This window comes from Urocampus carinirostris, chromosome 1, assembly GCF_059441175.1.
Source record: "Urocampus carinirostris isolate Australia breed hairy pipefish chromosome 1, RoL_Ucar_1.0, whole genome shotgun sequence".
Lineage (NCBI taxonomy): Eukaryota > Metazoa > Chordata > Actinopteri > Syngnathiformes > Syngnathidae > Urocampus > Urocampus carinirostris.
Window position 1 is genome coordinate 17,762,140 of NC_142349.1, and position 27,713 is coordinate 17,789,852.

Here is a 27,713-nt window from a genome sequence, read left to right on the forward strand (position 1 = left end):
CGTCAACACTAAGATCCACAGCAGCAGCAACCGCCTGCTACATCTTTAAGAAATAAAAGATTTTTTTCGCTGCAGCAGGAAATCACATGGAGGTGCTCTTGCGCTCACATGACAGTTCGAGCCATGGCCGAAGAGATCAATGAAGGTACGTAAACTAATTTGTCTTCCACGTCGCGCTTCTCTGCACTATTTTCAAGTTTGAAACCCACTTTTGACTTTGATGCGCGTGGATAAACGGTGTCAAGTTAGCTAAAATGATTGTGTCGGTCAGTGGTCACTCGGATTAGGAACTCAGTGTTCGGAACTTTTTGTTTTTCTTCCACCTGCGTGCAGAAAACCAATGGGGTTCAATGGCATTTTTTGCAACTTATTTTAAGTGCATTAATGTCCCTACGAGAGTTGCCTTTACGATTCAAATGCACGGTCATTTAAACTTATGTTCGGTGCTATATTATATCATATAAACATAAGTCAAACCATCGTCGAGTCCACCTATGTTTTAATAATGTCAATGAAAAGTTAACAAGGTAGATCATAAACCAAGGCATGACTTGTCACATTGTCGTGATATGATTTCTGATGATGGAGCAGATTGCAGCAACGTGATTGTTGAAAGGAAAAAATGGTGAGTTCTCAATGACAAAGGTCCTCGGTGCAAGTTTGGTCTTTAGCCTTTACGTTTCACCGGATATGTCCACTTCCTCTCACATTCCAAAAAACAAAACTTGCCTTTTAGGTTTATTGAGACTAGTAGTTATCCACCCTTTTCGTGACCAGCATGTTCTCAGCCATTACTTCTAAATAGCACATAGTTTTGTGGTTCGGGAAATTAACCCAAAAATATTGTTGCAGGGTTTCCCTTCAGCAACACAAATTAAAAACAAAAGTAATTGTAACGATTTTTTTTGCAAAAGGTCAAGTAAAGAAACAATGTAGTCAAATCAAGTAAAATAATACTCATTACATGCTCATTTTCCCTGTTTATTTAGCAGAGAATTTTGATAGTTTTCATTATTCATCCTATTTTCAGCATTTTTAACAATTGTTTTCTTATTCTCGTGGATTTTTTTTTAAATGCAGAGAACTAAAATATGATGATCAAAATGATTTGTCACCAGTGCATTTTTGTTTCGTAGTGAATACATACAATTAACATTTCTTTGTCATATCATAGTGACTTACTATGAACACCATTTCAAAAAAGAAAGTGATTCCTCTGTTTTTAAAATCAATAGCTTCCTGATAATATTTTATGTACAGAAAAAATAGAACACTTCTGCCCCATCAGTATTGTTAGTATTGAGTGAGATGATGCTTTACACCAAAGACAACAGCGACCAGATGAGGAAGGTGCTGTATCTGCGTCAGATCACTGCTAACCGTGGAAACCATCCATCCATTATCTGCACTGCTTATCCTCAGTTGGGTCACGGGAGCCCATCCCAGCTATCTCCGGGCAGTGGGCAGGGGACACCCTGAACTGGTTGTCAGCCAGTCGCAGGGCACACAGGGACAGACAATTCGCTCGCTCATTCACACCTAGGAACAAATTTGCATGTTTTTGGAATGTGGGAGGAAACCGGAGTGCCCGGAGGAAATCCACACAAACATGGGGAGAACATGCAAACTCCGCACAGGTAGGTTGGTAGATGGATTTGAACCCATGACCTCAGAACTATGCCGCACACGCCGTGCTGCCTCCGTGGAAACCAGTACTATCTTTTTCATGAAGTGAGCAAACCTCTACCCTAAAAACTGGCCTGGAGGGGGGTGGGCGCTACCAGGCTGGATTTGCCCCAGACACACCACAGGAAGTGGTGCACCGAAGACCTTGCCAGTTAAGGGATCTGTGAACATATATTTTATCTAAAAGAATGACATTGTTAATAATGGCTTTTTACTGACATGAATATGAGTGCTTCTTTTTAAGTTAATTAAAATAATCTCTCATAGCCCTGGGAATTCCCTCACAGATCTCATTTGAGAAACATGCTCTAAGAAACATAGGTGTGAGTGTGATTTTTTTAAAAAAGGGAAGTTTGTGTGCTCTGTAATTGCCTGGCATATAGTTCAATCACTAAGACAGATACTGTAGAGTTTTTCCACATGCTTAACGTTTAACGATGTATTTATATATATTTTCAATGTCTAGCCTCAGTCCCGGCCTACTACAGAGAGGTTCATGAGGCTGTCAGCTGCCAGAACAATGAGAAGGTTCAGGTTCAAGTCTTTCAAAGGTTGCTTGAAAGCACACAATTGTCCAAAGCAGTTCAAGCCCAGGTGAGGTGCTGAACAACTCTATCATTAAACAGAAAGTTATTTGTGGCTTTTTCACTTTTTGTACAGATCCTCCTGTATGTGTTTGATGGAATTAACTCATCATTAGTTATTAAAACAGTTTACAGGGTATTATTTGTACTATTGCTTACTGAGGAATCAGCCTTTGTTAGCCCTGGTTGTTTAAATTTTATGTCCATGTTTCTTTTTCGTAATCTGAAAATTCGTACTGTCTTTTTTTTTTTTTTTTAAAGCTCGCTCTTCTCCAATGTCTTCTCGGCCACCTGTTTTGCAGCAGGCACACTAGTAATTAATTTAACTCCATTATTGACATAGACAAAGTTATACTGTCTATGACTGTTCAGGCTCAAACACACCTTTTTTAACATATTGCTGTTCTTCAGGTGGGCTATAGCTAATTTGTGTAAATGTAGTCTTCAAGGGCATTTACACATTTGAAAAACTATGTGGTTCCTCAAAGAGAAAAACTATAGTTGCAAAAATTTAACACGGGCTGTCAGAAGACAATTAAAAGAAGCAAATTTATCCTTATCAAAGATGATTGAAGATACAATTTACCCCTTTTAGGAAACTCAAAAAGCTGAAAATCGCAAATGGTAATGGTAAATAGTCATAATTATGCTATTTGTTGAAGATGACTCGAACGTGTCTCCCAAGGGTCTTGCTCCAAATGTATTAATATTGTGTATTGATCATCATCTGTTGTGTCTATGAGGTGAGTTTTTAAAAAGAAAGTTATTTTTGTTGATGTCACAAGGTACTTTCTTTATTCTCATAAAACAGTCAAAATGTTTTGAAATTCTGTTCTTGATTGTACACAATGATGTCACAATTTTTGTCTATGGTGGCATAGAAGAAGGGTTGGCCATAGAAGAAATATTTCTTATGAATGGTTGGTTGGATCCCTTAACTATTATACTAGTCGTAGGGGCACCATTTCATGTGGTGCGTCTTGGGCAAGTACAGCCTGGTGGCGCCCATCCCTTTCCAGGCCAACATATGTTTCTACTCTGTCTCGAACCGGGACCTTTCGCGTAATAGGCGAATGTGCAGTTGCTGTATGAGGGAAAAGACTTTACAAGATGGATCACCAGTCTATCCCTATTTCAAATTGCCTAATGAAGGCTAAAGTTAAAATGCACTGCAATGCCTTTGGTATGTAATGAATTTTGTCGTGTAAACTAGCTGACCTGTACTATGCAAAATATCATAAACGACTTCTTTTTTTTATAGCTAAAAATGTCATTTCTTGGTCTTATGCATTCTATCACAAATCTTGCACATGCAAAGGGGAGTTCAAGATTGTTCTCATCCAATATATAAGTTTGTTAAGAAGTACAATACGTAAGAATAAAACTTGCGACAAGCATTCATTTTTGCAGAATTTATGCTTTGTGGCTTTGCAACCAGCGTGCACATTTTTGCACAGAAGGAAATTCAAGCCACAGTTGCATTTAGCACTCATGGGGATGGTATTGCGTTGGTCGCTAACAATTTTTGTTTCCCACTTTCAGATTGTCGAACATGTCGATGTGGCTGCCGACGGGCTCCTGAGCAAGGTCTCGTTCTACAAAGCATTGGCCTTAATAGCCGTCGCTCAACAAGGAAAGCAGCCGAATCCTAAAGCGCTGGAGAATTACATCCAAGGTGAATAAATGTGAGAAAAAGGAAATGTTTGGCTTAATGAGTAGTTGGGTCATGCGTCTGGGTGTCAAAGGTTCATCATAGCGATCCCCTCCCTGTAAGCTCATCTCTCAACTGTGTACAGTGGATGTACAAGTCTAAAGGTAAGTTGGAAAAATATACAGTAGAAAGGGCAAAACTAATATTTAACTAAAGCAATTCTTAAATTAATCATAAAATAAAATAAAGAGTGATTTACAAGTTTCTTGAAATCCTTGAAAATGATAAAATTTTAAGGTGGCGTTTCCTAGTGGTAAATTTGAATGGGAAGAACTTCCTGCAACTGAAAATGTAAGCTCATTTTTTCCAACACCTATACGGGGAAAGATTTGTCTCAAAATATTTATACACGTATTGTTCAAATCCACCAATATATTTACTCAAGACCTAAAACCATATACAGTAAGACCTCGGTTATCGCGGTTAATGGGGACCAAAACCACCCGCGATAAGTGAAAATCCGCAAAGGAGTGGCGCACCTTCAAAAAAACAAAACAAAACAAAAAAAAAATAAAAATATATATATATATATATATATATATATATATTATTTTTAGACCCGGGTAATGGGGAGCAAAACCACCCGCTAAAAGGGAAAATCTGCGAAGTAGCGGCGCACCTTAAAAAAAAAAAAAAATCTCATCTCATCTAATTATCTGCACCGCTTATCCTTATTAGGGTCGCGGGGGGGCTGGAGCCCATCCCAGCCATCTCCGGGCAGTGGGCAGGGGACACCCTGAATTGGTTGCCAGCCAATTACAGCTGCAAATCACATTAGTTCCCGCAGCTAGCTGCGTTCTTCATCGACGCACGAGCCGAGTAATCCACCGCTAAGAGTCGTACAGCTGTGCGATTTTACGTCCGCCCGGAACGATCGGAGACAAATTCACGACAGGGTTTTTACTGCGTGTGCCATTCGGTCCCTCCCGCGAGCGAGCCCCTAACCCGCAGTGCGGGTACTTTCGGGCGCGATACGCACGACACCGACACAGTTACGGGGGTCCCGCGCATGTCCGCCGCCTTTTGCCCGCCGCGCGCTGACGGCCGCCTGTCGTCGCGCGGCGCTACTGCGGTCGTCGGACAAGCGGGCTCCCCCCAGTTACGTGGGTCGCCCGATCACGCCCGCTGCTTTTTCTCGCGTCACGCCGGGTCCGCCGAACTTGCTTTGTCGCGCGGCCTGGGAGTGACCCCTGCCGCAGATAATGGATGGATGGATGGATGGATTCCTCAAACTAATTTTAAAAAGTATCGTGTTACAGTGGGATGGGATTTTGCCTTATTCACGATTTATCTTAAAGGGACACGGCTTATTATTTCGCGACTCATAATGGTAAAAAGCTTCATTAAAAAACAATAATGATTTGAATAATAAGCAAAAACACATGAATTATCCTTATTACTCAATGGTCGAGAAATGTTTGTTTTACATGATATGCGTCTGCCATCTTCCTGATGCGGGTATGCCGAAAAGCAAACTGTTCTTCTCAAGCCTTTCAGAAAATCAGGCACTTTGGTCAATATGAATTTTTGTAGTTTGTAATCTTCCTTGTGCCTTTGTAGCACTGGTTTTCCGTTGCACTAACACAATACAGTGGTCGAATATTACAAAGTGTATTTTTAAGAATTGTATTCATTAGTATTTTCTTATTCTTACAGGATTTATTCGTTAGATTTTTTCTCATTTTACTAAAACTAACTCTCAAAATAAAGTGTACAATACTAAAATTAAATCTTAAAATTCAATGTAAAATAAGAATGGTTTAAAAGGAGCAAAGAATATCTGCTAGCTAAACAATATTTTGTTGCAGTTTTAAAAGGGAATTATAGCCTAGCTGTATATCCTGAAGCCATTTTAAAACAAGTTTAAAAGCAAGGAGTTCATAAAGATTAAATGTTAAAGAACTTTAGGTATGTAGCTGTTTGTACTTAGTCTTTGTGTTACATTTTGGGCCCTGTGTTATTTCAGGTGTTGCTAAGTGCATAAAACTGCAAGATTTCTTCACATGTGCCAGGATATTACATTCAATTCTTAGTCATATCCGAGCGCTTGCGGCTGTGGCGAATGAAAGATCATTGTCCATCGGCACGTACCCTGAGATAGCCACTTTTCGAGACCGCCATTACGCTCATGGGAGTCATTGCGTGACTACAGCCGAAAAGCTTATTGTGGAGTAGCGCACGTGTGCAAATATTAGAAGTTTGGGGGCTGTTGTGTGCAATGTTCGCTTTAAGTCTCTCTGAGTCTCAGCATCACATGAAACAATGGTGAGCAACATGAATCCTGCATGTGGCAACCAAATCATTATCAAACATGTCTAGAACCCAAGATATATTCACAATACATTTTGCTGAGCTTCCGGCTATGGTAATTTTTTTTTTTACTTATTAAATGTGGGGTACGTTAATTGTGGTGTCCTTAAAAAAGAATCAAAGTTAGATATATTCTCTATTAAGTATGTGGTAACAATGCTCAACTGGGTTCAAAGAGCCCTTATGCTTTATTTTCTGCTGCACCTATCTGATTTTATGTTACTTTAATTGGCCTTCTTTTGGGCGGAACATATTAGGTTAGAGAAAAGAGGACTGGGGGCGTGCTAGAGAAAGACTTCATGCTTGTCCCTGCAGGTTTTTTTTAATTTCTATTAGTAGAGCACAAAATGGTGAAAGTAAGAAAAGGATTGATTGTCGTATAGTTTGAACGCCAACCTAAACCGCCAAACATTTTAACCATAAGTCTTCAAATCCCATACTCAATCTTGAATTGGCCAGTGTATTATTTTAAAGGTTTCACCGTCCACTAACCGTCTACATAAAATTTTAATTTTAAAAACAAGTAGCTTTTCCTACATGATACTAACATTTGCTGGATTTATTAGGTCTGTTGCGCAATACAGAACTGTTTTTAAGTAGTGTTGGCAAAATGATTGACTTGATATACGTACAAATTATTTGGATATAACGCCAGATTTCTCAGCAACCAATAACCCGAGCAAAATATATTTTTTATGTAAATGTGATCCGTCAGTCTTATTTGACGTTTATCAATACAACAGAAGCAAAAAATGGCAATTATTTTTCATAAACATGGTCAAGCAGAGAGAATGTTTAACTCACTGCGCGAAGGCATAAACTTCTCCATTACCCGGGCCCCGACTCTCCAATACACCCCCACCCCTTCTCGCTATCCTGCCATCTCCAGCTCACATGCGCGCTTATTTTCATTTACTCAATCTCATCTTGACTTTGACTTCAAAATACCGCGTTTAAAACACACCGAGGGGAGCCATGTAGTTTTTACCTGCACGCACATTCATTCTGGCAGAATTTTCTAGAGGATTAATTTTGCAATTTCGAGACCTGATTTCTATAAACACTGGGCAGTGCGCAATTGCGAATATGCGCGCAGCTAAGAGGAAACATTGGTTGTGTGTCTTTCAGAGTTTCCAAAGCCTCAGCTGGGGAAGCCAAGTGAGTTGCGCACACTGAGGATGCAGCCGGCTCAACAAGACCCACTGACGCTGACACTGAGCCTGGACAAGCTATTGAGCAGGGATGAGGTGAAGGTGGAGCTCATACCAGAGAAGAAAGGCCTGTTCCTCAAGCATGTGGAATATCAGGTCACCACCCAGGTAAGAACAAGAATGCATGTTTTCAATTGCAGAAATGTTTAAAGTTTAAAAGACAAATATGTGATGCTCCTAAGGAATAAACTATAGACATTAAATTATTATAGCTTATATTTGAACCAATAGAGATCACTTTTTTTCTGAAATAGATGTTGTTGGAGAAGATTCTCACCAGGAAGTAAGACACTGATAGTACTTATTCTTAGTTTTTAAATTTTTTTTTTTTTTAAGTAATTGTGGCCTGTCCAGTCTTTTTAGACAATTTGTGCTTAAGTAAAGCAACATGTCGCGTTCTGTGTTAGACACAAAGTTGTAACATCAACATTATTAAGGACTCTTCCCACCCCAGCCACCTTGTAGTGGGCGCTACAGGTCCCTTAAGAACAAGGACTAAACGGTTTAAAGACTGTTTCATCAACAGGGTTGGGTAGGGTTACTTTAACTTGATTACTTTTAATTACTTTTGGATTACTCCAATACCAAATATGATAATAAAAGACAAAATAAACTAAATATGAATAAAATTACAAAATTTTGTGCAGGCTTGGGGAGTAACGGAACACAATGGAACGGCAAAAATGATGTTGGCTAGCTGTTTGGATTTATTTTCATTTTCTTTCTGTCGCATTTTATGTTAGTTTTGCCGGAGATCAAAGCCAGGAGAGAAAGCTTACCACGTGTTGTGAGTCATAATTGTATTCATATTTAGTTTCTTTTGTCTTTTATTAGCATATTTGGTATTTGAGTAATCCAAAAGTAATTGAAAGTCTCATCTCATCTCATCAGCCGTACCGCTTATCCTCATTAGGGTCGCGGGGGGGCTGGAGCCCATCCCAGCCATCTCCAGGCAGTGGGCAGGGGACACCCTGAACTGGTTGCCAGCCAATCGCAGGGCACGCAGGGACAGACAACTCATTCGCTCATTCACACCTAGGGACAATTTGGACCGGCCAATTCACCTGAAATGCATGTTTTTGGAATGTGGGAGGAAACCGGAGTGCCCGGAGGAAACCCACGCAAGCACGGGGAGAACATACAAACTCCGCACAGGAAGTCTGGAGCTGGATTTGAACCCACGACAGGTTCCCATGACATGAACTGTGCCGCACAAGTTAAAGTAACCCTACCCAGCCCTGTTCATCACCACCCTAATCAAGCGCTGAAAACTTGGAAAAATGCTCACGTGTCCATGCATATGTATTGACTTGTTCTGAAATCTTTGTTGCTGCTATTCATTGTCGCAATTCTACTTTTCATTTCATTATGGTTATGCACTATTTTTCATTGTTGTATAACAACAACTTGGGCCAGTCTCCAAACAATACCTAGCAAATATTTTTGCCTTTCTATCTTGATATGCTTATTTTTTTTATTTTAATTCTTGATACATGTTTATCCTGGAATGTCAAGTTTTGTTGCAAACAATGTATCAATGACAATTTAATTGAACATTCAGTATTTTGGCATCTGAATGTTTTTTTTCCAGCTATGTTTGATGTCTAAGTACTTTTTTGAATTTATTTTTTAAAATGAAATCCATATTATACATACTTTATGAATGCATGGATTGGTGAGAAAAATTCACACTGATGTTTGTACCCAGTCGTTTTCACAATGTTTGAGGCGGTGCTGGTTAAAGTGCAAGAAATGTTTTCAAATTCTCAGACAGATGATTGGAGCAAAACACTACGTTAAAATGTTTTTTTTTTTCTGAGGGATTTAAAAATTGCTTTGAGTGCCACGTCTAATCTAAACGAAAGCAATGATCATTACCATGTCATAAGTTACTATTCAAAAAACTGGAACGATATGGCATCAGGGGATTGAAAGCTATTTGACTGGGAGGCAACAATATGCAAAAATGGGAGAGTTGATTTCTGGATACTTGGACATTTGTTGTGGAGTACCACATAGTTCCGTCCTGGGTCCAAAGCTTTTCTATTTATATATTAACGATATATTTAATGTTTCCAAACTATTAAAATTAGTCATATTTGCAGATGACACTGACATTTTCTATTCCAACGATAATTAAATTAATAAAGTAACAAATATAAATAGTGAATTAATTACCCTAAAAACATAGTTGGATATCAATAAATTATCCTTAAACTTAAATAAAACTAAAGTGATATTCTTCGGTAATCACAAGGCAAATCTAGAACTAGCGATGAAAATGGATGGTGTTGCCATAGACATTGTGTCAGAAATTATTTTTAGGAGTCACAATAGACAGTAAATTAAATTGGAAAACGCATACAAGCTAAGGTATCTAAAATTATTTCAATTATTAATAAAGCCAAATTACTTTCAAATTATAATGTGCTGTACTTATTATATTGTTCTTTAGTTTTGCCATATTTAACATACTGTGCAGAGGCTTGGGACAATAATTACAAAAGTTCACTCAATCCCTTTTTGTTCTCCAAAAACGAGCAATAAGAATTATACACAAGGCAGGATACTGTGATCTTACCAATATCCTATTTCTGCAGTCCAAATTATTAAAACTGTTTGAGCTAGTGGAGTTCTTGACTTCGTAAATGCGATTCAAAGTTAACAAAGCTATACTGCCAGAGAACATACAAAAATTATTCACACAAAAAGAAGGAAGCTACAACTTGAGGGGATGTAGTAACTTTAAAATCCAACCGGTGAGAACTACCAGGAAAAGTATGTGTGTGTCTGTATGTGGAGTTTAACTTTGGAACAAATTACAGGATGAGCTCAAAAAATGTCCAAGCATTCACCTGTTCAAATCCAGATACATAAAAACAATATTGGCAAAGTACAGAGAGGAAGAAAATGGTGTCTGAATGATTTTTAAAAAGGTAGATGTAAGCAAATCAACACTGTTGTTGTTATTATTATTTTAATAAAAGGTGAATAATAATTACAATTTTTACAACTGTCATTAACTGTTGTTATTGACTGAATGATATTGGGTGATTACCAGGATTATAGAGTTAATGGAGGGGTAAAACAAAATTTATCTGGTTGGATAAAAACAGTGATGGAAGTGGTGATACTGATGACCTTAAAGACAACGGGATTCTAATTCAAAGGCCAAAAGTGATGATTCGGCCAGACATTGCTTATTTAAGCTTTCAAAATCAAAGAGAATGTTCTATAAACATATGTTCACATAATGTAATATATTTGGCCGCAGACAATCAAATTTTAACCACTCTTGCAATTGTTTTTTTTCTTTGTTCCAGCGCTACGGAATGTCAGTTTATCGACGGTACAGTGACTTCGATGTTTTCCACGAGATCCTGCTTCAGAGATTTGCCTACAGAGTTGTGCCTTCTCTTCCGCCAAAAAGAATGTTAAAAGGAGGTATATTGTGCTAATTTTCCACATTATTATTCTCTTCCATCAAAGCATGATGTAGATCTAAGTCTTTAATTCCATTCGCTCCTTAAATTTTTAACTTGTTTTGGCTACACATCCCAAGCAGTTAATGCTACTAGCATATAACACCAAAACTTTTGCCACAGTCCTGACTTCAGTTTCTGAGCGGGACTTTATCGAGGCGAGGAGGCGTGCGCTGGGCAGATTCCTCAACCTAGTGGCGCAGCACCCTGTCTTCTCGGAGGATGAGCTGGTCAAGATTTTCTTCACCTTCGGAGGCTCTGTATGTTTTTCTTTCTCCAAACTTGCTGGCTCTGCAAACCAAGGAGTGATATCGCCACAGCAACTTCCAGTTATTCATTGTTACCTCCCGCCCTCCCCAATTTCAACCCACTTCGCAAACAGGATGTCCAGTTGAAGCTGCGGGACGCTTACAAAAGAACTGGTGATGAGTTCTTGACAAATCAGATCGCAACTATTGCAAAGGTGGGCCGTTCTCAAAGAGCCTTGCGATTCACGGACAAATCCAAGAATGCTTGATTTAATATTTGACATTATTCTCCAGGAATATCTTCCCCAGGACATCCAGTCGCAGTTCAATGTAAGCAGAGACTTAATTAAAAACATCCACAATAGCTTCTGCAAGCTGCGTGAGCAAGCCGAGAGGATTGCTGAGCGTTCCAAGGGAAATGCAATTGACCTTCTCATGTTTGGCAGGGAACTCAGGTATTCTATTAATATTCCGGCGTAATACCAGAGTCTTGTAAAACAAAACATATATCTATATATGTGCGTGTAATTTTGAAATGAAGGCCCTCGCACAGCTTCTAAATGTTTAAGTATAAAATGCCAGTAAGAGCACATGATTGTACAACAGGAGTTGAGAACATTGCTATCAAGAAGAATTATTCACCATTAGTTTACTGTGGATAATTCTCACATTGGCAAGTTATGATATTTTCCTTCTCATGTTGGTAGTTCAAGGTAGTAGTTTAGATGTTTTAGGCTTGCTAATGTTGATGTTAGTAACATCATGTTAGCTAGCTGTGCAGTGTCGTGAGTTGATTACAGTGAGCCAATGTGTAGCCAAAACATTGCAGTAGTCTTGCTAACACTAAACACGGATGACTTTGGAGAGTAATGGAAGTGAAGCCGCTCTGAATATAATAAGAATACAGTTACTATTCTTTTTTTCCCTTTTTTTAAACTTTGGAAAATTAGAATATCCAAGCAAGCATCACGATAAATGCCACATTATGACCTCATGATACAATTATTATCAGAATCTTGTGGGCAGATTGTATATATATATATATATATATATCCATCCATGCATTATCTGCACTGCTTATCCTTAGTAGGGTCGCGGGGGTGCTGGAGCCCATCCCAGCTATCTCCTGGCAGTGGGCAGGGTATACCCTGAACTGGTTGCCAGTCAGTGGCATATATATATATATATATATATATATATATATATAATTACGCACAAAATGAAACCAATGATTGTTGGTAACACCATATTGTTTTTTAAAAATATCACAGCAGCGTATGCTCAAATTTCTATGCAGTTGTCATTGCTGTTTTTGACTCACTGTGAGTCATTAACAAGGCAGCGTGCCTCCTATTGGTACAAAAAAAATCATTCAGTTGAAAAAAAAAATCATTAATTTGAAAACTGGGCAAAAATACGTGAGCTATTCTGCCAATGTTGATTCTCTATTAAAAACAACTTAGGTCAAGAAATTTGTATTTCTTTCACACGCCACCATGTTTTTTCTGTCTCAAGCTGTGCACTGTATCTGGCAACACAGTGTCATCTAGTGGTCAAATATTACACACTGTGGCTGTAAGCGTTTAATAAATTCGATGAAAAATACTCATTTAGCATCTCAACTAGTGCAGTTACCGAACAGTCCTGCTTCAAATTAAACTACACTAATTAAATTAGCCACCCAAGAGAGCTGGAACTCCACAAATTTAATTACCTTTTTAATATACAGTACTGCATAAAACCTTGAGATATTACGAAATATTGTGGCAATTTAAATGTCGCAGTTTCAATATATTGCGGTTATCCTTACACTTCCAAATAGAAAACACCTTTAGTTCTCCTTAATATATTTTGCCTGGGTGTATTAAGTAAGGAAACACAAACATTTAAAGAGGTTTAATGAACCACTTTTATAACTGGAATATTTAAATGATTTACAAATGCATTTAAGAAAATTCTCAGAGCAACTGGTAAACAATTCACATAGTGATTTGTTATTTAGTGCTATTATACTTGAGACGATACCCATATGAATAATACGACAACACAAAATATGCTGGTTCAAAATAGTAGTTGGATATTTTTCACATAAATTGAAGTCATTTTGTCATTTATCCACAAGCATGGTGAGCTCGGAGATGTCATCTCTTCCGTCGTTGGCCTCGTCACAGACTACGTGGGGCCGTCTCTGCCAGTCTCTTAAAAGTCTAACAGTAGAGTTTGCCGTGCTCTCGGACAAAGCGGCTCAGCAGGTGACAACATCAGCCCCGATCCTCATTTGTGTGGCACTAAATAGCGGAAGTAAACATAGATGTGTTTAACATCTTCAGGGTAGGCGGGAAGAAGATGACGTCGTGGAGAGACTGAATCTTTTCCTGGATTTGCTGCAGTCGTACAGAGTGAGTGTTTGTTTGGCATATCAGGGTGTCTAAATACAAAAAAGGAAAATGCGATTGCCGCGGTACCGCTACAGGACCTGTGCGAGCGCCATGAGAAGGGCGTGCTCCACGAGCATCAGCGGGCGTTAAACAAATACATCGTGATGAAGAAACAGATGATGGGCACAACCCTGCAAGCCAAAGAACAAGCTTCCGTGGAGCAGCTGGAATCGCGAATTGTTCAAGTAAGGCTCACACATTATCCACAAGAAAAACTCTGATCTTCATAATTTAAAATTTTTTTTTTTTTATTGTAATCATAGCAAGAGAACGCAATACAGATCATGGAGCTGCGTAACTACTTTTCGCTGTTCTGCCTCCACCAAGAGACGCAACTTATTTTCAAGTACTTACCCATTACGTCTCACATCTTAGGAGCCTTTGTTAACTCCCAGGTCCAAGGACATCGAGAGGTAAAGCTTTACTTTTTATTCATAACGGTTCCAGGTTGCCTATCATTTAATTACATTATAACCAGCTAGTTAGAGAAAGGAACTGCCTTTGTTCTGAATAGAAAATACAAAAATGCTTGGGATATGTCAAGTGATGTCAAGAGACTTTTGTGATTTGAATGATCTAAGATTAGCTGGGGTTTGGCCAATTTTTTTTTAAACCCGATGTTGGATTGACAAGTTTGAAACCAGATCTGCCAGCTATTGTGAAAATCTGAAAGTAATTACCTGCCACTGTAGTTGTTTTCGGAGGTATTAAATGATTTCAAATGAATTGCAGTTTACTCCATGTTTGAATTTGATATATATGTTTGTAAATTGAACCGAAAACAATAACAGTCATCCACGATTAAATAATATACGAATGCTATACTCAAGCTGCTGTTTTGATGGGAACTTCCTTATAATTCTTAGTTTTGCTTTCAGGGACATAGTGGATTATTTAGCACCGCCCAGTAGTTAACAAAATAATTAAAAAAACAAAAAAAACAACTACCGGTATTGATTTGATCGATAAGCTAAAATTAATTAAATGTATTAAACACGTGCATTTGTAAAAACTCTTATGTGAAGAAATATGTATTTATTTTAGATAATGTAAGGCTAACCTACAGAGAGATGTCATAATTGTACATCATCTTGGTGCTACAGGTATCCCCCTTGAAAGGCTGGGCAAAAAAAAAAAAATGAGTAGCAAAATTGTGCAGTTAAGTCACTTTGTCACCCTAGTTTGTATTCATCTCATTGCTTTGCATCACTTGTTTTCCGTCTCACTACAGGGACATCTAGTGGTCAAATTAGTTTCCCTATAGTGTCGCTACAAAGATTAAAAATGGGTGATAAAAAAATGGTATATACTGGTAACTGATTAAAAAAAATTGAAACTAGTGTCTGAACATTCAGTCTTTATCCAAATGGCAAAAAAGTAAAAAAAAACAAAATTTTTTAAAATTCATACGTAAATATGTGAGAAACAAGACATCAGGAAATGTGCATCTCCTATTTTTACCCCGACTACATTTTTGGTTCTTAAGGCAAAGTAATTTGACACAATCGGTTTGATTATTTTTTGCATTATTATTTAAATTAATGTAAACAAAAATTAATATAATGAATTGGCTTGTGTCTGAAATGCAAGCTTTATAACAAATGTTATTGAAGATGTGCCTTTTTTTGCAGATGGGCGCGGTGTGGAACGAACTCCAGCCAAAACTCTGCTGTCTCTTCAATGAAAGCAATCACATCAAACCCCCCTTCTAGTTCCATAAATGTCATAAAAGCAGGTTGGGGGTGGGGTGAAGCGTTCCTGCACAGTGCACATTACATTTAAGACCAGTGGCTGATTCTCCCATTCATTGTTAAGATGGATTTGGCTTTGGTCCAGCATAAACCAATTTTTACTGTGAACTAGGAGGGATATACACCAGGCTGTAAGGGACAAATCAGCACGGGGGACATTCTGTCCCTTAATGTTAAGTTATTGCATCAAAAGTGTTTGGGGGTGGGTGGAAATGTTGTGTCTTGCTTTATTTAAATCCTGGAAATCTTGTTAAGTTTCACCAGGGGTCGAGGTTTTTTTTAACCGATGATGCACGTCAGTTTCCTATTTTTCAGTCTTTTATACAGTAGTTTATTGTTATGAGAATTCCAATGTGCATTTGTTTTATAAGCTAATCCAATGTGCTTAAGTTGTAATATGTACAGTATGATCAATGATCACAATCAGATTTGAATGACAGTACACACTTCACTCCTGATGTGCAATATGTATTGTAGTTATCCAACATAGCTTCTAAGGTCTTTTTGGAAAACAAGTTTTTCTTCTTGAAAGACAACACTTTGTAGCAAAAGGAAGACATTGTCTGATTTGCACATATTACAAACAATACTGCACAATTACTTTACAAGCTTTTAATAGGAAATGTTTTCTGAGCTTACTGATAAATCTGTTGAAATACTTGCTCATTTGAACAATAAATAAAAGCAATCCATGGATTCTTAATTGTGCATTTTTAATAATAGTGGTTGGTTGAATCATTGGGGCACTATTTTCTGTGGTGAGTCTTAGTCAGGTACAATGCCAGGTAGTACACAACTCGAACGACGCGTGATAGGAATATGTGCCAACCCAGGGTTCGTGAGCCATGTATGGCTCTTTCATTTGATTGCATGCAAATTTTCTCCATCTCGTTCAAAACTTGAGCCATTAATCCTGTTTAGATACACGCAAAGCCAAACCAAAGCTGAATTACAAAGCAGTACTTCGCAGAATATATAGGGCACTTTTTTCACTACAATTTACGGTCGAGTCACACAAAAAAAAACTCGTTTTGGCTGTACAACGCTAAATAATCCTTTATATAAAAGCTCAGTATAAAATCATTCAGTGTTCAGATACCTTATGATGAATCCACAGAACAAACTGTAAATACGCCAAAACACTGGAAGTGAACTTAAAGTTTTTTGATTGGCTGAGTGGGAGGGATGGGTGGAGCTATGCAAAAAGTGCAAGCACTCCTTCCCATCTCTCGCCCTACGCCGTCTGTGCCAAAGGTAAGCACGTCAGGCTCCCTGTTTGCAGAATGTTGTGACGTTTTTACAAAATAACTGCTTGCATCTGGTTTTGAAACCAATATGTATGAAAAAGGTCAAAATGAGTTTAACCGATCTTGAGTCATTGCAAAAAAGAGACAAGTTCAAAGTGGCATGTTTGTTCATTTTGGGACACGGGCTCTGGCATTATTCTCTTTTCATAATTTGTATCAAATCATCAAAAAATAAATGTGCTGAAGACTAAGCCTTTGTCTGGGGCGTGGGTTTAGCAATTTAGTGAATTTGTCTCATAATATATGGTGTGGCTCTTTCCCAAAATAAAATATATTTTGCTCTTATGGCTCTTTAAGTCAAAAAGGTTCCCGACCCCTGTGCTAACCACTGCACTACAGAAACATCCAACACTGCCCATATCTGATCACCTTTATGCTGCTCAGTCTGTAGGGGGCGTGTTTTTACTATCAAGGGTGTGAGTTAATTGGCTTTTTCTAAGCCATTGTGGTTGATCTGAATGTTGTAAACCATCCAATCATTATCTGCACTGCTTATCCTCTATAGCAGGGGTCGGGAACCTTTTTGACTCAAAGAGCCATAAAAGCAAAATATATCAATTTTATTTTGGGAAAGAGCCACACCATATATTATGAGACAAATTTACTAAATTGCTAAACCCGCGCCCCAGACAAAAGCTTAGTCTTCAGCACATTTATTTTTGATGATTTGATAAAAATTATGAAAAGAGAATAATGCCAGAGCCCGTGTCCCAAAATCAACAAACATACCACTTTAAACTTGTCTCTTTCTTGCAATTACTCAAGATCGGTTAAACTCATTTTGACCCTTTTTTTCATACATATTGGTTTCAAAACCAGATGTAAGCAGTTATTTTGTAAAAACGTCACAACATTCTGCAAACAGGGAGCCTGATGTGCGCAGACGGCGTAGGGCGAGAGATGGGAGGGAGTGCTTGCACTTTTTGCATAGCTCCACCCATGCCTCCCACTCACCCAATCAAAAAACTTTAAGTTCTCTTCTGGTGTTTTGGCGGATTTACAGTTTGTTCTGTGGATTCATCATAAGGTATCTGAACACTGAAGACAGATAATATAGTGATGTTTTATATAACGGATTATTTAGTGTTGTACGGCCAGAACGAGTTTTTTTTTTTGTGACCCCTTGACTGTAAATTGTAGTGAAAAACGTGCCCTATATATACTGCAAAGTACTGCCACACTGTTAACTTTGGTTTGGCTCTGCGTGTATCTGAACAGGATTAGTTGCTCATGTTTTGGACGAGATGGAGAAAATTTGCATGCAATCAAATTTGTTTCTGAGCCACAGGTACTCATAGAAAGAGCCATATATGGCTCGCGAGCCATAGGTTCCCGACCCCTGCTCTATAGGGTCATGGGGGTTCTGGAGCCCATCCCAGCTATCTTCGGGCAGTGGGCAGGGGACACCCTGAACTGGTTGCTAGCCAGTCGCAGGGCACACAGAGACGGGCAATTCACTAGCTCATTCACACCTAGAGAGAATTATGACCTGCCAATTAACCTGACATGCATGTATTTGAAATGTGGGAGGAAACCAGAGCATCCGAAGGAAACCTAGGCAAGCACAGGAAGAACATACTACGCACAGGAAGGCTGGTAGCTGGATTTTAAACCATGACCTCAGAACTGTGCCGTAGGCGCACTAACCACTCATCTACCGTGCCGCCCCCGGTTGTGATACCACGTCTGTGTTATATTGCCCATAAAACAATAGACATGTTTCTATTTTTGCCTGACAATATCAGAGATATTGTATTATGATATTTTAAAACTCTTCAGTGCTTAGCACCAATATTGGAGAAAAGGCGGTGTTATCTACAGTAAACTGGTTCATTTTGCCTATTGTGGATGGTGAATACAAGGTAAACAATAAATGGATGTAAAAACCACACCCATCTCCGTTGGCATTGTTTTAAGAAGATTGCTTTTTGGAAGCATTTGGTCAGTGTTTACATGAAATTTCTATAGTGATCGCAGAATACATTTCTGTTACAGTACATTTGTCAACTCAATCTATAAAATGCATACACAAAGAAATAAGACACCACCTACACAGCTTCACAGTTTCTCCACCTCATCTAGCTTGTAATTCAGGATGACGTCGTGTCCTCGGAAGTGAAAGTATCCCACAAACTTTTTCCTTTGCAAAAGCAGAGGGAACCACAACTTGTCATCGGGCCACATTTGGTCAAACGGAATTTTGTCCTGCTCAAACCACTGAGGTCTCATTTCTGCAACATAAAAGAAGCAAGTTTAAATTATGTTCTCATAAATAAATGTTTCAATGAAAAATGTACCTTCAGTTTCCGCTGGCTCGCCATTGTACGAGTCAGCCCTAAATATATGAACGTCCAGCAGTTGCTTATCACTCTCCATTTCAAATAGTATGTTTCCAACCTTTTCCAGCGTGTCCACTGTAAGACCACTTTCTTCGAGGAGTTCCCTGACAAAAAAAAAATTATATTTATATATATATATATATATATATATATATATGATATATATGTTTAGGCAGCACGGCGGCGCAGTGGTTAGCGCTTGTGCGGCACAGTTCATGTCATGGGAACCTGTCGTGGGTTCAAATCCAGCTCCAGACTTCCTGTGCGGAGTTTGTATGTTCTCCCCGTGCTTGCGTGGGTTTCCTCCGGGCACTCCGGTTTCCTCCCACATTCCAAAAAAACATGCATTTCAGGTGAATTGGCCGGTCCAAATTGTCCCTAGGTGTGAATGAGCGAGTGAGTTGTCTGTCCCTGTGTGCCCTGCGATTGGCTGGCAACCAGTTCAGGGTGTCCCCTGCCCACTGCCCGGAGATGGCTGGGATGGGCTCCAGCCCCCCCGCGACCCTAATGAGGATGAGCGGTACGGCTAATGAGATGAGATATATGTTTTGACTAAAGTTAAAGCTTCAACATCTAAAATACTATTTGGGTCAAACCCCATCCCCAGAAAATGGCTTGAAGAGAGATGGGTGCCACCTGACTATAATTGCCTAATAAGACACATAACAAAGTGGTGCCCTGAATATCCTAGTGGTTATAGGATCTGTAAACCGTGAACAACAAATGTGCACACTGCACCACTAAAGTACAGTAATATGCAAAAATACAAGTATTCCACCGCTATTCACAATTATGCAGTAATATTGGCCAGTTTTTTTCTTTTTTTGCATATAGGAATGTTAGTATTACATGGGCCAGACATATCACATAAAATCTTGTAGGTAGAGTGTATTTAACGTGGCTTACAAAATCATGACCACAATTTAAACTCTGATAATCATTAATGCACGCAGGAACTAATTCAAAATTCCTGACACACTAGTAAAAAAATATAATGTACAGGGCAGTAGTACAATATTTAAATGAAAAAGATCATTTTAACAGATAAATAAAGGTTGCTTACATTTAATGACAAAAAAACATACAACATAATTTTTAAAAGGGACAGTGTGTTTTGTTTTACTACTAGCTGTAACGGTGTTGTGTCTTGCAACTGAAAACGCGTGCTTAAAAGCACAAGGAAGAATACAATCGATGAGAGTTAAAGCGACCAAAAAGCACCAATTGAAAAAAATGCCGAGCCTTTTGGGGCACCCATAAGCAGTCTTATGTTGAGAAAAAATATTTCTCAACCTATTAATATTTTTAAAAATGCACATTTCTACCATAGTTTTTGCTTATGTTTTAGATCCTTTATTTTTTTTAATTAATGTTTTTTGCCACTAGGAGGGGGGGGGGTTTAAGGGTTATTGTTCTATCTTCGTTATTCATTATCCATTATCCGTTATCGGTCAGTTCATAATACGCTACAAAGCCTAGGAGCCGGGACACTTACTCTCAGCCAAAAGGCCAAGCTAAGGTCCTAGCCCTAAAGCCTTGCTGCGATCATTGCGAATGCACCGTTCCCGGAGGTACTGCAATACCGGGCCGATGCGTGGAGTGGACAGAGCAAGCTCTTATTCCATCTCCGGATTGCAAAAATCAAAGATCATGGCAAAGGCCAAGCTAAGGACTGACATAGCATCAAAGCCACAGTCCAAAAACAACAAGGCCAGGGTCATCTGACGTGAGGAAGACCCTGAGAACACAAGGAAGGCTCCAGGCCCGGACAACATTCCGGGGCGGGTACTTAGGGAGTGCGCCGATCAGCTGGCTTGTGTACTAACAGACATTTTCAACACCTCGCTAGACCAAGCCAAAGTACCATCATGCTTCAAATTTGCCAACATCATCCCAGTGCCAAAGAAACCCCAGATCTTATCATTCAACGATTACCGGCCCGTTGCACTGACTCCTATCATAATGAAGTGCTTTGAGAGACTGGTTAAAGAGCACATCACCTCCAGTCTCCCCTCCTCATTCGACCCCTTTCAGTTTGCCTACAGGACAAACCGCTCCACCAGGGATGCCATCTCCTCTGCGCTTCACCTGAGCCTGACACATCTAGAGGAGAAGAACACCCATGTGCGGATGCTGTTCCTGGACTTCAGTTCAGCATTCAACACCATCATCCCACAACATCTGGTAGACAAAATGAGACTCCTTCCCCCTGCGGAACTGGCTGCTGGACTTCCTCTGTGACAGACCCTAATCAGTGCGGATAGGTCAGAACAGTTCAGATGTCATCTACCTCAGCACGGGCTCCCCCCAAGGCTGCGTCCTAAGCCCCTTGCTGTTCACCTTGATGACACACGACTGCGTCCCTAGGTCCGCCACAAACCACATCGTGAAGTATGCTGACGACACAACAGTGGTGGGCCTCATCAGGGATGACAACGACCTGGCCTACAGAGAGGAGGTGGAGCAGTTGGTGGGCTGGTGCAGGGACAACAGCCTGGTCCTGAATGTTGACAAAACTAAAGAGATCATTGTCGACTTTAGGAAAAACCAGCCCAACCATGCCCCACTTTGCATCAACAACAAGGCTGTGGAGGTTGTCAGCAGTATCAAGTTCCTAGGGGTGCACATTACAAACAAACTCACCTGGTCCGTGAACACTGCATCACTGGTTAAGAGGGCACAGCAGCGCCTGTACTTCCTGCGGAGGATGAGGAGAGCCCACCTGCCCCCACCCTCCCTCATCACATTCTACAGGGGCACCATAGAGAGTATCCTGACCAGCTGTATCTCTGAGTGGTGTGGAGGCTGCAGCGCTACCGACTGGGGTAGTGTGAGGAGGGTAACGAGGACAGCAGAGAAAATAATCGGGACTACACTTCCCTCCATTCAGGACATTGGCCAGAAGCGCTGCCTATCCCATGCTAAGAACATTACCGGGGACCCCTCTCACCCCCATCATGGACTGTTCACTCTGCTAGCCTCTGGGAAGAGGTACTGCAGTGTGCGGTGCAGGACCACCAGGCTCCGCAATAGTCTAGTCCCCCTGGCCATTAGACTGTTAAATGGTCAATCTAACATATAGTTAACTTAATTCTAAACGGCTGCTAATCTGACTTTTTGCACTACTGGCAGTTTTTTTTTTTTTTTATAGCTTGCCACTCCTTGCACATTGCTCTCTGCACTATTGTAATTACAGCGTTATTGTTACAGTGTTAATGTTACTGTGTACCTGACTTGTTAACCTGACTGCCCATTTTGCACATCTGGTTAGCTACTCTTCTTGCACTATCGGCACTATGGTAAAATACTATACGTAGCCATAATACAATACAACTTTATTTATATCTGTACATTCAAGGAAACTGTGGGGGTCAGATGCATCGACATTTCGTTCTGTATACACGTGTACTAGAATGACAATAAAGTAGATCTGAATCTAAGGACCTAGCATCAAAGCACTAAATCAGAGATGTCAAACTCAAGCTTTGGGGTTGGGGTTCACCCATCCAGCACGCTTGTTATAAAGCGTTCACAGTAATTGAGTGAACTCCAAATTTTTGGCTATGTTTTTTAGTATTATGTTTGATTATTCAGCCTGCATTAGTAACTAACCCAACATATCGTAAACCCAGATGACAAGGAATATTTTACGAAAGACGAACACATTTATTCACAATTAATGGGGATTTTTTTTTCATGATTTTTGGATTTTCATGTTTGGCATTGGATGTTTTAACTAGTTTATCCAAACAAATGAGTGTATATAGTTTTACAACTGAACCAACTCACCACGCTATATAAACTCAACACTGTTCTTTAGTGGACGGCAAGAGCATTTTTAAAAAAAAAACATAACAAAAACAACAGCAACACAACTTTTGATAGGAATGACTTTAATCTTGACATCCTCAGAATTCTATGGCGGCCCGGATTATATTACCCGAAGGGTCAGTTGTTTGACATACCTGCACTAATACGATCCCAAAACAGTATGTAACATACTACCTGCCCACATTTCTTGTGTAAATATTATGTAAATTATCATCTTTATCTTCTTGTTTTCTTTATCCTCACTGTTAAATGTGAAACTGGAGTGGCACGTCCAATTTAGTTGTCACAATATGTTCAACCCATTTTGTAACAATGACAATAAAGGTATATTCTATTTTATTCTATATAATACACACGGTCCCTTCAAGAATGTGGATTTACCGTCAGGCCAGAACATGTCCTAATGTAAGTCTGTATGCATGTAGTCGACCTCTCCCTATTATAAGGTCTTTGTTTTTAAAATCAAGGGAACATACCTCCTAGCTCCCTCCTCGATAGTTTCTCCACTTTGGACTTTGCCCCCAAAACCATTCCATCTCCCAACTCCAAATCCTCTCTTCTTCATGCCAAGTAGAATCCTACTCGGCTCGACCACCAGGACTAGAGTTAGCAGCTTCCCGGTCATCATCTTCCCTTTATTGGGAGAAGAAAACACCAACATTAAAATGCTCTCAATGAAACAATGCAATGCGATGTTTCACCTCGAGATTTATAATCACATGACGTTTTTCTGCCCGGTTCGCAAAAGTAAAATGCTCCCCTCTTAAAACGCGTTGCTTCGAACACTAATAAATTCCGAACGATTGCTTTACGTTCATGCACTTAAACAAGATAGAACCCTAGTTATGTATGACAAAAGTGCAAAACCACTTTCATATTGTGCTGATGAAAAAGAAGCTCATTTTCACATTCACGCTGGACTGGATGATGAGTTATTATTACACCCGTTACACTAATATGTGCGGAACAACGCAGTTCTTCTATTGTTTTAGGGGATGTATAAAGTTGATGCACACTAACAATCGAAAGAGGCGCACGCGTTTACGATCCCACTCTATCTGCCCTCTAATTTCCTATTCAAAATGTTTTGTCTCTTGCACCGAAGATTTTTTTCTTCATCATCTCGTCTTTCAAAAAAGAAAAGCCACGCGGAGCACAGGTGGCTCGCGCGACAGGTTAGCGACCCTTACGTTAAAGCTTCGCACACTTTAAACTTCCGCTGCAGAAGCGCTTTCAAAATACTTGAAATCGATGACAAGTTCCGCCTACTAAAGCCGGGCTTCCGCGTTGTGGATTGCGGGGCGGCGCCCGGTGCATGGAGCCAAGTGGCAGTGCATCGGGTCAACTCAGCGGGAGTCGGTGAGCAAAATTCCTTCGATTTTTACCACAAACGTTTGCACAACATCTGTGAACACTGCTTGGGACAATATCAGTTCTGCTCGTGGCTACCAAATCATTATCACATGTGTCTTAAAACCTTTTAAGTTTAGAAATGTTGAATTTCTGGTGTTGTGCCAAAAAATGCCCACCCTGCGTGAAAATCCCCCCTGCTGTAAATATCCACCAATAAACGAAGGATTTCCAATTTTTTTCAAGCTGACATTTAGGTTTTGTTATGAATTAGCGTAAAAGGCACCCCGTTTTACTTGCATTTCTAGTCAAGTCAAGTCATTTTTATTTGTATAGCCCTTAATCACAAAGAGTCTCAAATGGCTTCACAGGTTATTACACAGACTATTTTTTCAGACTATTATTACACCACCCCCTGATCTGGAACCAACACGATAGCAAGGAAAAACTCAAAAACCTCAACATCAAAAAATGAAGAAACCTTGAGAAGGGACCGCACACGTGGCATCCCCCTTTCAGGATTACCTAAAATATCAACATGTCATGTTATAACGACGTTGTTACTAAGCTAATTATTCTAATTAGGGTTCAATTGTTTGAGTCAACCACTTAAAGAAAATAGTTTTACTATAAAATCACAAGTCAAGTCACCGGGGCCCGAACAGAGAACGCTCTTGAACCTGCGGATCTCTTCTTGGCTCTTGGGATCACTAGTAGACCAGCATTTTCAGAACATGGGGCAAATTAAATCTGAAAGTCCGAGCGTTCTCCATCCGGACACCGGTGCTGTGGAATGCTCTCCCTCCTGAGATCCGATCTGCAACCTCAGTGGAAATATTTAAATCTAAGCTTTAAACACACTTCTACTCCTATAGCATATGAATAACCTATACTTTTCGTGAACAATATCTCTTTATTATTTGTGATTGCAACATCCTTTGCTGTCTGGTAATCCTGAAAGATAATCCTGGAGATTGACATCATTGCTGTCCCTGCAGTTCTTATTAAAGTTTATATTTGTCTGTGGAGTCTCAAAATGGTAAAAGTAAGAAAAGGGCCACTTCTACTAAAGTCCAAACGCCAACCAGAAGCCACCAAAAGATGAAAAATAGATAGTTTATTCAAGCGCGTCTGAGAAATGCATGTACCTGCGCACAAATCATAAACTGGCTGCCTATGGCTGCAATTATGACTTAAAGCCAGGCAATGGCGGCAAAGAGTAACAAACTTTTCAAAACCCGCACTCCACCTTTAAACATATTATAGTGCGTTATTAAAACCTGCTTTGCGCGTGTCTCACTTGTTGCTCTTACATCTCTTTCAGTGTCTTTTGCGTAACAAACACGATCTGTTTATTCTTACTACGTGTATAATGTATTTAAGGTGATTTTTGTATATTCAATGTAATAATGACATTATTGCGTTGTTATTGTTTTTTTTAACTGAAGATTCCACATTACCCTGCGGTACAGTTGTCGGCATTGACCTTTTACACATACCACCCCTGGATGGCGCTCACTTTCTATCCAGCTATGACGTCACCGACCCTGCAACACATGCCGTCCTTTCAGATCTACTGCCTGACGGCCAGGCTCATGTCCTTCTGAGTGACATGGCACCCAACGCCAGTGGTTTCCGGGACCTCGATCACGAGAGGCTAATCTACTTGTGTTTGTCACTTCTGGATTTGGCTGAAAAGATTTTGCGGCCGGGGGGCTCTCTGCTGTGCAAATACTGGGACGGCTCCATGGCCCGTCAGCTGCAAGACAAACTCTGCCTTGTGTTTGGAAGCGTTCAGAGTCTGAAGCCACATGCAAGCCGCAAAGACTCTGCTGAAAGATATTTTCTGGCTAGGAACTACAGGAAACCAATCGGCGGATAAACCCCTTCTATAAAAAACAATAAATAAATAAAAGTAAGATTGATATTAAGACGCACAATTGACATATTAATCACTTTAAGCAAATTAAATAATGCTTTCAAAAAAGCTTGCATCCCACAGATACAACTTTTAATACATGCCAAAAACTTCATGCAGATAAATGTCAACGTGTCTCCTAAGCCTGAATTGAACACGTGGTCAGGTGGTGTAGCCGTATACTTTTTGCAAAATGTATTTTTCATGCATGAAAATCTCTCACCTTTTATGATAAAAAGGGCACCAATGTGAACTGTATGGATCCAAGGAGAAAATGCTTTGCTTTGGACGGCGAGGGGTATTGTGAGCTGAATCGGGTCTTTTAGGTGGTGCGATTGAAATTAAAACAAGCTTAGTTCCCAGGGGCAGAAGTACTGTTTTTGTGTATTCAATTTGATCTCCTCATCACACAGAAGACGAATGTTAGAGGGCGGAGAAAACGGAATGTGTTCTTGAAAGATTTAAACAAACTCAAAAAAGCATGATGAGCTAAACAACTCTTGGGTGTAACTGATGATAAATACGACTTTGAAGGACATCAAATGAATACATTGTAAATTTGATGTTGGTAATGTGTTCATTATTTTTAGTAAGTTATTTCAAACATGGCTGCATGTATTCAACGTTTGACACTTTCAACACGTAGTTTGACCTGGAAAAAGTCAAAAAACATTTTATTCTGATTTTTAATTAAAATTGGGAGTTATACACAAAAATATGGTAATTCCACCACGTCCTGATCCATTTTCATGCCTGATTTTTAAGTTTGTTAACAAAACTACTTTTATGTGTTCAAATTAAATGTTGTTATCAATACTGGGGGGTAAGATTTGTGGGAGTATTTTGTTGCACGACATCTGGATCAAAATTTAAACTCTCAAAGGAAACAAATCTGTTGGAGTGTAATCTTTTCTGTATGTATTTGCTACCATAATGATGACAGTGTTTCTTTTTTCAGTCGGTGACAATAATGGAAGGAACTAAACAGTCGGGCAGTAGATGAATGGATTCAATTCTAAGTACTGCAGAATTTGAAACAAATTATTCTTTACTGCAATCAGTAAACGAGTTTGCCTCTAGGCGTTGCTTGTGCTCCACCATAAATCTTTTTTTTTCTCTGAAGGATGCTAGAATTTCCTACACTGATATTGTTTTTTAACTTACGTTATCACTTTAAGTTCTTTTGAGTTCTGATATGAGTTACTAATCTCAAGAAAATTGATTCAAAGAAGCAGGGCGTTTTTAAGACATTTGCCATTTTTTATGTATTATTTAAGCAGCTTGTGATAAATATTTGCCATTTTAATGTAAAGTGTATTTGTTTGTTATTCATTTATTGTTTTCATAAATATTTGCATTTTTTATGAATATAGTGTTTTTGTATGTATGGTTTAAGCATTTTATTTTTAAATGTTTTCCATTTCATGGATATAGTTTATTTGTATTTAATATTTATGCATTTTTTTCGATCTTGGGAGGAGCCCGAAAGGGGGGTTTGCTCTGAGGTAATTTAGTCTAGAACCGCCGCTGCCAATCACTACAAAACG

At 39.4% G+C, this 27,713-nt stretch overlaps 3 protein-coding genes and 2 pseudogenes across 8 annotated transcripts; 2 read left to right on the forward strand and 3 right to left on the reverse strand.

The window, feature by feature from the left end:
* On the forward strand, window positions 1–16,124 carry snx8a (sorting nexin 8a). Of its 2 annotated transcripts, XM_088329402.1 has the most exons (13): window positions 1–145; window positions 2,153–2,280; window positions 3,813–3,945; window positions 7,420–7,610; window positions 10,826–10,946; window positions 11,108–11,244; window positions 11,367–11,447; window positions 11,527–11,687; window positions 13,355–13,484; window positions 13,563–13,631; window positions 13,706–13,855; window positions 13,934–14,083; window positions 15,302–16,124. In XM_088329402.1, exons 1-13 carry the CDS (start codon window positions 109–111, stop codon window positions 15,380–15,382), a joined length of 1,569 nt encoding a protein of 522 aa, XP_088185528.1. In that variant the 5' UTR covers window positions 1–108; the 3' UTR covers window positions 15,383–16,124. The 2 variants fall into 2 exon arrangements, with proteins under 2 accessions (XP_088185528.1, XP_088185536.1); XM_088329410.1 differs by lacking the exon at window positions 2,153–2,280 and having other exon boundaries at window positions 59–145.
* Window positions 4,675–4,820, reverse strand: LOC148373788 (5.8S ribosomal RNA; annotated as a pseudogene).
* Window positions 13,245–24,175, reverse strand: nudt1 (nudix (nucleoside diphosphate linked moiety X)-type motif 1). 5 transcript variants are annotated; one of them, XM_088329444.1, is made up of 4 exons: window positions 23,375–23,593; window positions 19,026–19,171; window positions 18,781–18,959; window positions 13,245–13,520 (listed from the first exon to the last, which is right to left on the reverse strand). In XM_088329444.1, exons 1-3 carry the CDS (start codon window positions 23,557–23,559, stop codon window positions 18,787–18,789), a joined length of 504 nt encoding a protein of 167 aa, XP_088185570.1. In that variant the 5' UTR covers window positions 23,560–23,593; the 3' UTR covers window positions 13,245–13,520; window positions 18,781–18,786. The 5 variants fall into 5 exon arrangements, with proteins under 5 accessions (XP_088185570.1, XP_088185580.1, XP_088185596.1 ...); XM_088329454.1 differs by lacking the exon at window positions 13,245–13,520 and adding an exon at window positions 24,089–24,175 and having other exon boundaries at window positions 18,636–18,959; window positions 23,375–23,531; XM_088329470.1 differs by lacking the exon at window positions 13,245–13,520 and adding an exon at window positions 23,919–24,098 and having other exon boundaries at window positions 18,636–18,959; window positions 23,375–23,531.
* Window positions 20,617–20,736, reverse strand: LOC148373790 (U2 spliceosomal RNA; annotated as a pseudogene).
* mrm2 (mitochondrial rRNA methyltransferase 2) lies at window positions 23,887–26,892 on the forward strand. Its single transcript, XM_088329423.1, has 2 exons — window positions 23,887–24,257; window positions 25,697–26,892. The coding sequence occupies exons 1-2, from the start codon at window positions 23,981–23,983 to the stop codon at window positions 26,128–26,130; spliced, it is 711 nt and encodes a 236-aa protein (XP_088185549.1). The 5' UTR covers window positions 23,887–23,980; the 3' UTR covers window positions 26,131–26,892.
* Window positions 26,893–27,713: the final 821 nt, after the last annotated feature.